Source organism: Globicephala melas, chromosome 3, assembly GCF_963455315.2.
Source record: "Globicephala melas chromosome 3, mGloMel1.2, whole genome shotgun sequence".
Taxonomy (NCBI): Eukaryota; Metazoa; Chordata; class Mammalia; order Artiodactyla; family Delphinidae; genus Globicephala; species Globicephala melas.
The window spans coordinates 155,728,739-155,741,538 of record NC_083316.1 but is presented as its reverse complement, the minus strand read 5'-3'; the positions used below and the strand labels follow the sequence as shown (position 1 = coordinate 155,741,538).

The following is a 12,800-nucleotide window of genomic DNA, read 5'->3' as shown; positions in this document are numbered from 1 at the left end:
CGAATTGTATGAACTCTTTGTATATTTGTGGCTGACATCTTCCTAGTTTGGTTATTTGCCTTTAATGGTTGTGCCTGATTATTTTTCACACTCACTGAATTATCATGGCCTTTGCTCATTGATTTTCTTTTTCTTTTCCCCCACTTTTCTCTCCACTGTGTTCCTAGTCTACCCAACAAATCAGCTAGGCTCGGCCTGAAGTGCTTTCCTCCTTCTAACAATTGCTCCACAGAACTAACCTGTTTTCCAGTCACACTTCCAACCGCTCATTTAGTGCATTTTCAAGTCTATGCCAGTGTAAACAAAGAGAATAGAGTGTCACTCATCACCCTGTTATAGAAAGAGGTAAGTTGCAACCCACTACAGTCGCCCACTAACAGTGTGCCCTGAGGGGAATTCAAGATGGGGGAAAAAATGATGAAACATTCTGCACTTTGGATTTACCAGGCCCCCAGACAGTTAAAATGCATATCTAAGGAATACTTTCAATGACCCCATATTCTTGCATCTTCCCATAGATAGAAAAGCACTAAAATCAGTAACTTGAGATTATCTGTTCCTTGTGATTAGCAGTAATCTTTTATCAAAATGTATGCTTGACTACAAGTATTTCCCAGCCAAAACAATTCTAATATATACTGGCTCCTCCACTACCTCTTTGGACCAGTCCCTTCAGAGGTAAGGAGAGGCTGTGTGGATAAAGACAACCAGCTTGCCTTATTAGTAAACAAAGGATGTTGTGGCACCACAGCCACCCCAACTGTGCACCCTGAGGGGATTCAGAAAGGAGAAAAACAGGGTACTGGCCCTAGATGGTTAAGGTCCCTATCAAAGGAATGATTCCAATAAGCCCAGACTATTGTATCTTCCCATACATTAAAAAAAAAGCACTAAATTCATTAATTTAAGATGTCTGGTTTTTTTGTTTGTTTGTTTGTTTTGCGATACGCGGGCCTCTCACTGCTGTGGCCTCTCCCGTTGCGGAGCACAGGCTCCGGACGCGCAGGCTCAGCGGCCATGGCTCACGGCCCGGCCGCTCCGCGTCATGTGGGATCTTCCCGGACTGGGGCATGAACCCCTGTCCCCTACATCGGCAGGCGGACTCTCAACCAGTGCGCCACCAGGGAAGCCCCCGGTTTTCTTCAACAGTAATCTTTTGTTGTTCCAACCTGGTTTTTGTTGCCAAAACTCCTATAATACCTGGCTCCTGAGAGGCTCTCTTCCTGGCTTAGGTCCTTAGCAAGTCTGCCAAATAAAATATAACCCTCAACGTCTAGGTTGTGCATTTTCTTCAGTCAACAGCTATTTCCTGGCTACAGGCCTCAGTAAGGTGCCTGAATAAAACTTAACTTTTACGTGTTTTTTGTTAAGTCAACATCAGATTTAAAAAAAAACAAAAAAAGTCCCCACAAAACCAAAGAGCAATACCTAGAAAGATTTTGCACTTATGCGGAATAACAGATTCACTTTTTTTTTTTCTTTTTTTTGCGGTACGCGGGCCGCTCACTGTTGTGGCCTCTCCCGTTGCGGAGCACAGGCTACGGACGCGCAGGCTCACCGGCCATGGCTCACGGGCCTAGCCGCTCCGCGGCTTGTGGGATCTTCGCGGCGGGGCACGAACCCGTGTCCCCTGCATCGGCAGGAGGACTCTCAACCACTGCGCCACCAGGGAAGCCCCAGATTCACTTCTAAAAAATTAAAAATTGCATTTTTTTAAAACCAAGTGCTTGGTTAAAACAACAAAAAACCAAAAACAAACCACCAGACCGCTCCTTCCCTAAACCTTTTTTGTCTTTAAAGAAATGCTAACGAATTTCCTGGTATGGACCTGGAGACTGGTAGCCCTGGGTCTTATCACAAGTCTTCACTCTGAATCAATGAGTTTCCTCGCCGCTGGATTCCCCGTGCCTGAGGCTCAGGGGCGAACTGGGGACCTAAAGCCTTTGCTCCAGGTAGGACGTTGGCCACCCACGTGGGGTGGCCCTCACAAGACGTGTTCCTCTGAGAGTCCACGCCGGACCTACGCACGCGGGGAAGGCACACGCGGTTCGGTGCATACAGAACGATTTCACGTGGGAGGGTGCCCAGGAAGCGTCCCACGCAGGCCGTATTCCAGCCCAGTCCCCACCCCGCGTGGGCGTTGCGCCCGGAGGAGGTGCTTGCAGCTCAGGTCCTAGCAGCTTACAAAAAAGACGTTTAAAATGGACTTTTCAAATAAAACTGTTTCCCTTTCGCACACGAGTCACTTATGGGAGAAGTGACAATCCCTGTAAGATTTCAGCGTGCAAGGACGTGGGTCGGCCCGCGGGCGGGAGACTGAAGCGCGTCACTGTTAGCTGGGCGGGGCGGGGGGGCGGAGAGACTGTACATCGCTGCCAGGACCCAGGCGGAGTGTAGCGGCCTGTCAGGACCCGGGAGACTGGAGTACACCACTGCCAGGACCCTGCGTGGAGCACACGCCTGCCAGGACCCTGCGCCGGGCGCCCAGCTATCCCAGTCGCCATTCTTGTCCTTCGTCCCTGCTCTCCATCCCCGTCCGCACATCCCCGTCCCCGGCTCTCCGGCCGCGCTTTTCCTGCGTCCCGGTCCCCGGCTTTCCCCCGTGTCTCCGGCCTCGCCAGCCCAGCCACCTGTGCTCCCCGGTCCGCGTCCCTGTCTGCGCCCTCCTCGAGGGCCCCGCCGCCGCTGCCCTGGCGCTTCCCGCGGGCCCAGCCGAGGCCGCCTGCGCCCTGTGCCAGCGCGCGCCTCGCGAGCCGGTGCGCGCCGACTGCGGCCATCGCTTCTGCCGGGCGTGCGTGGTGCGATTCTGGGCGGAGGAGGACGGGCCCTTCCCTTGTCCCGAGTGCGCCGACGACTGCTGGCAGCGCGCTGTGGAGCCCGGCCGCCCGCCGCTCAGCCGCCGCCTGCTCGCGCTCGAGGAGGCTGCCGCGGCGCCCGCGCGCGACGGCCCGGCCTCTGAGGCGGCGCTGCAGCTGCTGTGCCGAGCCGACGGGGGCCCGCTGTGCGCCGCTTGCCGCATGGCCGCGGGGCCCGAGCCGCCCGAGTGGGAGCCCCGCTGGAGGAAGGCGCTGCGCGGCAAGGTGCGCGCGGGCGGCGTCCCATGCGCTGCCCTTCCCCGGAGGGTGCCCTGTCCCCCTTCCCATCCCCAGACTGCGCCCTGTTCCCCCTCCGTATTATCCGGATGGCGCCCTGGTCCCCAATCTCCACCTTTTGGACGGTGCTCTGACACCCCCCCCCAATACCCCAGTTGTTGCCCTGTCCCTTTTGCTTCCTTCCTCTGTACGGTGCGCAGAACCCTTTCTCCCATCCCTGGACGGTGCCTTGTTCCCCCATTCCCTACCCCCAGAAGTTGCTTCCTCTCCACTACCCTACCTTAGGAAGGTATCCAGTCCCCCTTTCCCCATCCCTGGACAGTGCCCTTTCTCCCCATCGTCCCCCGCTTCCCCCCAGGATGCCCCTGCCGCCTTCTCAGTGTTGTACTGGCCTGCCCCACCCCGCAGGGGCAGACAGTCCTGCTGTGGGCCCCGCCCCCATGCCTTGCCCCTTTTGTGTTACTGCCCTGCCCCTGGCGTGACGTCACGCTATGGTAGCCCTGCCCCCACGAGCAAAGTCCCCTCTTAGGGGACGGGGCCTGAGGCTATCGGCCCCTCTGGAGTCCTGTGCGCCCCCCTCCCATTCCGTCTTCTCTCGAGTCCCTTAACCTACTTTGTTCTGGAACCTTTTCCACTGTGCTTTCATCCGTTACATGTGGCACTTGATTCTGGGTCGGAACCTGCCATCGGAGAGTCTGGTCACAGCTGGGGTCTGGGGATCCCAGGGACCCGCTGTGTGTGTGGTGGGCTCAACTTTATTTCTTAGAGAATAAAGACAGCCAGGCCCCTGGAGTGGAAACAGTGTGGTCCCTGCCCACCAGAGGGGAGAGAGTAGCACGTTTGAGGGTACATGTGTCAGGGGTTGGGTCCTGGGGTCTCCTGGGTAAACAGTGGAGTGTAGCATCCAGGGGCTTGCTTGGGGCTAGAGCATGTGGCCAGGGGATTGGTGTTGTTCTTTCCTCCTGGTGAAGGACCCCACCTATCCAGTCAGTGCATGGAGCTGGGCAGGCCCTGGGTGTGGCCATCCTCACCCCAAAGAGACCACCCTCCATCCCTACGCTGGGGACAGTAACACTAGGGACCCCAATGGATGGTCTTGTGTACAGTTACCCTGTTGGATTCTTAGCACAAATATTTCTCTCAGACTGGAGAGAGCATAGTGGGTCACTAAGACCACCCTCTCTGGTGCCTGCAGGGTTTTGAGGTGTCTGGTGGGCCAAGACCATGAACTGAGGCCTCTGGACCGTCAGGGGATTCTGGTGGTGCAGTGTCCCTCTGGACTGGGCTTAGGTGGGCCCCAGACCTTCAGAAGTGGCCACACACCCCATAACCAGCATCTCTTTCCAGGAGAACAAGGGATCTGTGGAGATCATGAGGAAAGATCTGAACGATGCTCGGGACCTGCATGGCCAGGCTGAGTCCGCCGCTGCTGTGTGGAAGGCAAGTGGGGTGGGGTTGGAGTCCATGTGAACAAGGAAACGTGGCTGTGTACCCCTGACCCTATTTGGCAGGGCGGTCAGGGGACTCTCCTCCCTTGAGGTGGTCGGTGGTGGGGCGGTGGGGGGCGGTGTCTTGGGGTAGCCCGAGGACACGGGTATCCCTCCCTGCCACCCACCCATCCTGTAGGGACATGTGATGGACCGGAGGAAGAAGGCCCTGACTGACTACAAGAAGCTTCGGGCCTTCTTTGCTGAGGAGGAGGGGCGCTTCCTGCAGGAAGCAGAGAAAGAGGAAGGGTCCCTGGACGACGAGGATGAGGACCCAGCGGAGAGGTTCAGGTCCCTGCTGCAAGCTGTGTCGGAGCTGGAGAGGAGGCACCGCAACCTGGGCCTCAGTATGCTGCTCCAGGTGGGCACCCTGTCCTGGTGGCCAGGGGAGTGCAGAGCGGGCACAGATGCAAGAATTAGCAAGGTGGTAGCTTACCAAGAGAGAAGCCTTTAGACCGCTGCCTGGCTTCCATTTGGGGCTGAATTTCAGGAATGAGTAATCCAGGAGACTCTCCAGCTTCCATGTGGGAAGAAACATTTGCAGAGAGGGGGGACTTGCATCCCAATATTGAAGCACTGGGCCCCTGCCCTGTCCTGGGGCTCTACACGTAGGAGATGGCTCTGAGGTCAGGAGAGGCAGGGATCCTGGCGAGGATGGTGGTTGCCATGCCCTCATCCTGAATGTCCTTTACACTGTGCCCTGAGGCTTTGCCTAAATCTGGAGATTCTGGGCTCTTTGCAACCCTGAGTCTGAGCCGGGAGCCAGCAGCCTCTGTCTTACCTCCTCTGAGCTGAGAGGTGTCATTTCACTTCTGGCAATACTGGTTAATCAGCTCCAAGTGGGTGGTGACTGTGGGTGAGGAGACGTGTGGGTCTGGTGGGGCTGGGTTCTCCAGTCACCTGGCTTCCAGGATAGAAGCTCCCTCACTCCTTCTCTCTCTTCCCATGCAGTGATGTGCTGCTTGCCCAGGCACCGGGCAGAGGAAGCTCGTTCCATCCCTGGCCTGAAGCAGCTCCTCCATCCGCCTCCTTCTGGACCCCCCTGTCATCCTTCAAGACACCCCAACCCTGAGTGTCTTCTCCTAGGTGTAGATGTGGGCTGCGAACTCTAAGTGCCCACCTTGAGTTGCTGAAGACAGTGCTCCTCAGAAGAGTGTTTGTGTTCCCTTTTCCTCTAGGTGTTCATGTTTCTAGGCTATAAACATTTCACTGTAGAGATCTGTATTGGGGGTAAGTTAACCTAAGTGTATCCCAACTCCATAAAGCTCTTTTCGCTGCCCCAAGTCTTGTCAGATTTGCCGGGGTCTCCATGAGCTGTGGTCGTCATCTCCAGGAGGCCTGGGCTGTCCAGACCTGACACCTGCCCCATTTAAATGCAGCCTGTAACGGGGCTGCTCCACCAGACATGCACACCCAGGCCCACAGACCCCCACCCATGCATTGGGCATAGCAGTTAAGATTAAATTTGGGGTGAGTGTCAAGGGAAAGGAGTGTTCAGGGTGCCTGGGTGGGGAGGGCGGGCAGATCAGACCTGTCACCTCTGCTTGCGGTCCTCCAACAGCATATGTTGCACAAACCTACACCTACAGCTTGAGGTCTATCCACAGAAACATGAGAACCTTGAGGTCCTCATGGAGTCTGTGTGTCAGGGGCAGTGCAGACCCTTGCTGGCCATATCCTCCAGGCTCTGTCCCTGCTCTGCCTCCGAGGGTGTCTACTCAGCCGGCTCTCATTTCTCTTCTCCATCTTCCATCCCTTGGATGCCAGTGGTTTTCCCCGGAGCCTGCCTTAGCATCACCCTCTATCTGCCCTGTCCACCTGCCTGTCCCTCCACTGACCCAGGACTTTTCCTGGGGCAGGAGGAGCAGTCCCAGGCTCAGGCCATCCCCAGGCCTCGCCTTGGTGTTTCATTTCCCCGTACCTCTGGCTTCTCTTCATATTTCCTCTGCTGGACGAATTTAGCAAAACCTCTTAGTAGTGTCATTGTGTAGATTCCTCCAAAAGACGAAACTGCAGCAGCGCAAAGTGACAAGGTCAAGGGGGTCCAAGAATTGACACAGGTGTTAAGGATGGTGGTTGGGGCTGTGAGTCATTCCCAAAAGAGCAGCTTTATGATCGATGGCCCGTTTCTGGACGAAGCCTCTCAAGATGGGAGTCACTGGCCTTTGGTGCTGGTGGCCTCTTGTGTTTCTGTGAGCTTGGGGGCGGCCTGCCTGGCTGGTAGCCAGCGCTTACAGAGCCCACTAAAGAGGGCTCGCTTCAACCAGTTTGCTTGGCGTCCCTCCTCCCATCTATCTTCTCTCCATGCCCTGGCTGGTCTCTGAGGAGGCGCTGTGCCTGACTGCCCCATGTCAGGGGTCTGTGGGTTGGACTTCTCCCTGATGAGCCCTCCACCTCCTGCTTCTGCCGAGTGAAATTGGGGAGCTGCCCCAGTTTCCCACAGCTGGAGATCCAGCTACCCGCTTTCCTCCTCTGCAGAGAGCTGCTGGGAGGCCTGTCCGTTCTGCTCTCAGTTGGCTGCCTGGAGACTGATGTGTAGACAGGGCTGGGGTGCAGGCCAGAAAGGTGGTACCCCCCTGGGTGCCCAGTGCTGGGGAGAGACGGGAGGTTCTGATACCAGCATGGAGTTGCTTGCTTTCTGACGGTATGTGGGTAGAATTCTCAGCGCATGAGCTGTGTCTCCCTTTCTCTCACATACTCTCTACATAAGAATGACGAGCAGAGGGGTGGGAAAAGCTGCCTGGTTGTGTATGGGAGAGTTAAGGGGTCATCCTCTTGGCAAGCTGTTGGACCTTGGCCAAGTGGCGCTCATAAATAATCCTGACTCCTCAGATCAGGGGTAACACTAGGGGTGCCTCTGGCCCCCTCCCTGGCTCTAGTTTGAGATGCAGTGGGGACACAGGAAGGAGCTGCCGGCCTGTGTCCAGCAGGCCAGGAATGTCTCCAGCATGGATGGCCTTTGATTCCAGTAAGATTTGGCTTCTCACTTAGCAGCTCCTCTGAATGTCCAGTGGTGAAAGTTCTGTGTTGCCTGCTGGGCTGTACCGATCCCTGCCATTTCCTCACTGAAGTCATCTCCCACCCTCTGCTCCCTGCTGACTGGTCACAGTGGCCTCTCTATTGTGGGCCCTTGTGCTCTGTGGAATAACGTTCCTCTTCCAGACACCAGTGTATCCCATGGCCCCAGGCACTCAGATCCTTCTATCAGGGAGGGCTCAGAGGTCACTTCCAGTAGTTGACTAGACAGTACATTGTGTGCTACCATATGACATGGCAATTCCAGCCCTGGGTTGGCGTGCCAAAGGGACACCAGCATGGTTCCATGGGGTAATGTGCACAGGACGGCTACTGAATCTTGTCTGCAGCCTCAAGAAGCTCGAGGTGACCCAGGTCCCTGTTACTGAGGTAGCAGAAAGGTGGATATGGGGGATACCAGCATGGGGAGCAGTGCAGTAGAACTGTTTCTGCCAACATGACATGGGCACAGGGGTGCCCCAACCTGATTTTCATGTCCAAGAGGTGCAGAGAACGCCAGGGAAGCTGGTCTGCTGACAATGTCCTTGATGCAGATGTAGCTTTTTCCCAGGGTATGACCTGCTGGGGAGGGTGGGACAGACCTCATGGCTATGGCCAGTCCTGAGGCTGACCTCTGTGCAGACCTATGGATTGATGCCCATTCTCTTGCCGTTGTTGGTAGGATGTCCCCCTAGCGCTGCCCTGCCATGGGGGACGGGGGTGGGGGTGGGGGTCAAGGAACACAAGAATTATACCCACAGCGGTTTGATGAGAATGCTGCCATTACTTTTCTGCCACCAGCTGACAGGCTGAGGACTATCTGGTGTTGGGAATGGTTTTCTCAGGTGAGATGGTTGGGCTTATAAAAATGCCTCCTCTACTCAACCAAGTGTCCCATGGCCAGAGTCAGCACAGATAGGCGGAGCAGTAGAAGATGTCTGCAGTGCCCAGACCAATGTGGTTCGTACTGAAACTGCAAGGAGCTCCTGCAAATTGTGAAGAGCCAAAAGTGACTGGAGTAAAATAACACGGCAGAGGTGTGGACAAGCAAGTGCGTAAGAGGAACCAGAGGGCTCAGAAACCCAGGAGGAGATGCTCAAACTCCTTAGTTTTTGGAGCAATCACATGTCCATAAAAGTAATGACTCACACTGTTGGGCTGTTGGAGATGGGAAAGCTGCCACCATTTGTCCCGTGCACTGCTGCTGCGTTCTGCAGCACTGCTGCCAGGTGTCATCAGATTTAGGGCATGGTGACCCTGGACCCAGTGACCCACTCACAGGTGTTCCTTAGTCCTCTCCAGGCCCACAGGGGGATGCACCCTCAGGCATCCTCAGCACCATTGTCTTGGGGGTGGGGAAGACGAGCCAGTGCCCCTCAACGGGGGAGGTGGAAGGTCAAACGGGGGATGGAGGCTATAGAGTATGCTGAAGCCCAGAGATACAGAGGAGCTTGGCACATAGAGACATAGTGGAGCTTAGGGCACAGAGCTGTGGCACCATGCTGCAAACAAAGTGAAGTATAAAACAGCACTGTTTACCTAAACGTGTGCACATAGAACACTTCATGGAAGAATGCTTCAAACTTATAAATGGAACCCATTAGGGTAGTTTCCTACCGGAGTGGGGAATCCTGTTGGAGTGGGGAATAGCAACAAACAAAAGGTAAAGAACCAAGGTGACACACAGCACTGTGGGGTGGAAAATGGGAAGGGGAGATTCTTTGGTCATCCTGAGACCACCCTAACTCAGGACTTGACGTTAGGGAAGGAAGTTAGATTCCAGGGTACTTCAGGTCACTTTGGCGTTTCTGTAGTAGCTAGCTAGTTCTGTAACTAGCTCCCTATCAAATCTGGGTGTCTGGTGTGTGTGAAAGGAGCCTTAGAAGTTTGGGAACGTTAAGGTGGTATGCATGCTGGAAAAAGTTGGAGGCCCCTATATATGAACAAAGAATACTTTTCTTATTTTAATGTGCAAGCACATTGGTTCGATCTTACAGACTCAGTGGGTGTCTGGCCATCCACCTCATTCAAATTTGAGGGGACCTTCCTCCAGATTCTCATTTTGAGACTTCCGGAGGCTGTGCCCTCCCACCTTGGAGTGTCTTCATTTCTTTTTACTTGTTTATCGAGCTCCAGTGATGGCAGCTTCGAAGCCCTCTGCCCTGGACCTCTGTGCTTCATTCTCCCTCGGGTGTGGGAGGAGTGGAGCCAACTGTTTTCACCATGTTCAAAAATGGCCTCAGTGCACACCTAGTGTTTTCTCAAGGGAAGGCTGGTGCCTGCGAGGGGATGAAATGCCACAAACTAGGTAACAGCTGAACTTACTCAGAAAGTGAGGTTCCCACAGGTATCATGCTGGACAGAGGGAAGCACTCTGGGGGTGCCGCAGAGGCACCCCGACTCCTCTTCAAGTCAGGTGGTACGAAGTTGAGGTGCTTCATTTCCTAATTGAATCTTAGTCAATTTGGAGACGGATAATTTAAATGAGACAAAAATCCTTAAGGCTTTTTTTTTTTAAAGATAACCTTTTGGACTCTAGGGGTTAATTAAACCTTCGTTCCTGAAGAAGGATGTGCCACTTCTACTAGACAAACAAGTCTTCAAGTATTTGTAAAACTATTTAGAAATGAAAAGATGTGCATTAAACATTGTCATCAATACAACAAATGATCGAGTAAGTCAATCAGTCAGAATTAAACTTTCACAGGCCACGGTAACAATTAAGGAAGAAAGGAGTCTGCGGAAAAGGCAGCCACGAGAGGTTGCTCGGGTTGTTTTGTGAAAAACAAAGAGTAGGCAGATTTGAAAAGAAGTCAACAGAAAACCCAACACATTGGTCATAGATACAAAGACTTCTCACGTCTGGTATTTGTCAGTAGAAGACTCTCCTTTTGTAAAATTTCTCAATCCCACATCTTGTATCAACCACTGATTTCGTTCAGTGACCCAGAATGGTGTCTCTTCCTCCGCACGAGCAACCTCTCCTGGTTGCTTTTGCCACAGACTCCTTTCTTCGTTAATTGTAAAGATTTCATCCTCACGCTTAGGCTGCTGGACACCACTCGTCTGCCTCTGGAGAGCTAGCAGGTCTGCGGGGGCTTCCCCGGCACCTTGACCCGGGGCTAGGCTGAGCTCAGGGCTGACCGCACCTCTGCGGAGATCTGGCCATCCACGCGTTCCGCCACCTCCCGGGGTCTGGCGCCCACCAGTAAAGGCGACATTCTTGGGCAAGACCAGCCTGTCGTCGGTTCGGTGTTTCTGCGGCTCCTGGAAGGCCACTCTCGGCCGCAGCCCGGCGGGGCGTCTCGCGCTCCCCCTGTCCCGTAGGGGCCACCAGCATCGGAGGAAACCGGAGCGTGAATAGGGATCTGAGGAGTGCGGCCTAGCCAAAATGCCCATTCCCCTGCCTTCCAGCCGGCAGAGGCAACCGGGCAGCCCTCGGGCCCGCGTAGACAGTACGGTCGGCAACGAAGCGCGTACACGAGCGCACAAAGCACAACACTGCGTTCTGCGCCCTGGCTCCCGGCCCGTATGCAAATGAAGCGACTTTTCAGGTCTCGTCTGATTGGACAAGCCACAGGGCTGGTAGCAGAGGAGCCAGTGGGGCTGCGAAACTGCAGAGCGCCTTTATCCTATTGGTGGTCGCAGCATGCGGCAGCGTACTCCCCGAGTATAAAAGCTACCGGCCGGCGCTTGACTCAGAGAAGTCTGGTTGTCAAAGCAGGGAGGTGCGCGCCGCCTGCTGTTGGCCATCCGCAGCGGCCAGGAGCTCAACAAGCTGCTAGGCCACGAGCCCATTGAGCAGGATGGTGTCTTGCCCAGTATCTAGGCCGTCCTGCTGCAACACCAAAGGCTCTTTTCAGAGCTACTCACGTAGCCAGGAGAAGAGCTATGATATATCGTTTCCTCTTTCTTCTGCCCTTATCCTTTCTTGCCTCTGCGCAACTGAAGTCTGGGAGTCAAGGTTGGTGCACGAGCTGGCAATGGCCCTGGCCCTTAAGTAGCAAAGGTGCCTATCACCATTGGCCACAGCAGGCACTTTGGACCTGGGCCATGGAAGCACGTTTTGTGCCTTAGTCCTCTGTGAGAATGCTGTGTGGGGTCGGAGGCACACGTGGATATGTTGTATCAGGGGCATGGAACAGGTCTCCCGGGGGCCCCGTCTGAGGGATACCTTCTGTGGCCCAGGGCCCTCTGGTCTGCAGCAGGCACCGAGCACCTGGGCAGAAGTCACCCCTGGGAAAGAGCTTGGCTCAGTGTGGGCTCCACCCTCCTACTGCTTCACGCAGACCTTTACCGCCAATGCTTCTTTTAATGACCCCATCTAGGACACAAAACTTTCTGTTAGCTTGTGATGGGGTTCAGGACACACTACAGCTGAACATGGCACCTTGGCATATTGAATATCTTAAGCTGAGGAGTTTGAGAAAATGGCAGAAGAAGGAAGGTCACTCTGACCTCCCCCCACCTCACCCTTCTCCCATAGGCCATAAATCCTCACTTGAGATCCTCCCAATACCCAGAGGAAAGGAGCATCCTTATCTCCAAAGATGAAGGGACTCTGACAAGAATCTGAACAAACAGGGCTTGCTAAGTTTCCTGCAGTTCACTACACTTACCTCATCTTCCTTACCTGTCATATTTACCCACAACTGTCTACTCTTCATCAAACTCAGCATAAAATACTCAGGTCTAAAGAAAACCTTTCCTTCTTTCACTCACTTGCCTTCTTTTCCCCATCACGTTGTAAATTATACAACTAAGAACCCTAACTAGGTAGAGCTGGCCCTTCAAAGCGGCCATGGCCTGAAGGAAGTATGGCACAAATGACCTCAGAGGTGAGACCTAATCCAGTCTCCTGGAGTCTTGGCCCAGTACTGCCTGTGGAGTCCATGTGCCCTGTTGGGACGAGGGAGGCAAATTAAGGGGAGAGAAAGGTAAGGCCAGAAAATGTGTGAGCTAACAAGATGGTCTTTTGTGCAGAAGGGCCACAATTGTTTCTACTAGGATGCAGAAACTGCCGTCCAGGCAACCTTCCTCTGTTCTGCTGATTTCCAGTCCCTGGTCACACAAGTGTCTGAGCTCTTCCAGAATCTTCCCCTCGCTTGGGATGTATGTTGGCTGATTCTGAATTTCGACAGAGCCTGAGAAGTTTGTAGGTGCCTGTTGCTAGCCTCTTTCCTAGCTAAGAAATCTAGGAACACAA

The 12,800-nt window shown here is 54.4% G+C and overlaps 1 protein-coding gene across 1 annotated transcript; it reads left to right on the top strand.

Moving 5' to 3' along the window:
- The first annotated feature begins 2,248 nt into the window (after window positions 1–2,248).
- On the top strand, window positions 2,249–5,862 carry RNF187 (ring finger protein 187). Its single transcript, XM_060295536.1, has 5 exons — window positions 2,249–2,292; window positions 2,387–3,080; window positions 4,440–4,532; window positions 4,719–4,940; window positions 5,531–5,862. The coding sequence occupies exons 1-5, from the start codon at window positions 2,249–2,251 to the stop codon at window positions 5,531–5,533; spliced, it is 1,056 nt and encodes a 351-aa protein (XP_060151519.1). The 3' UTR covers window positions 5,534–5,862.
- The last annotated feature ends 6,938 nt before the right edge of the window (window positions 5,863–12,800 follow it).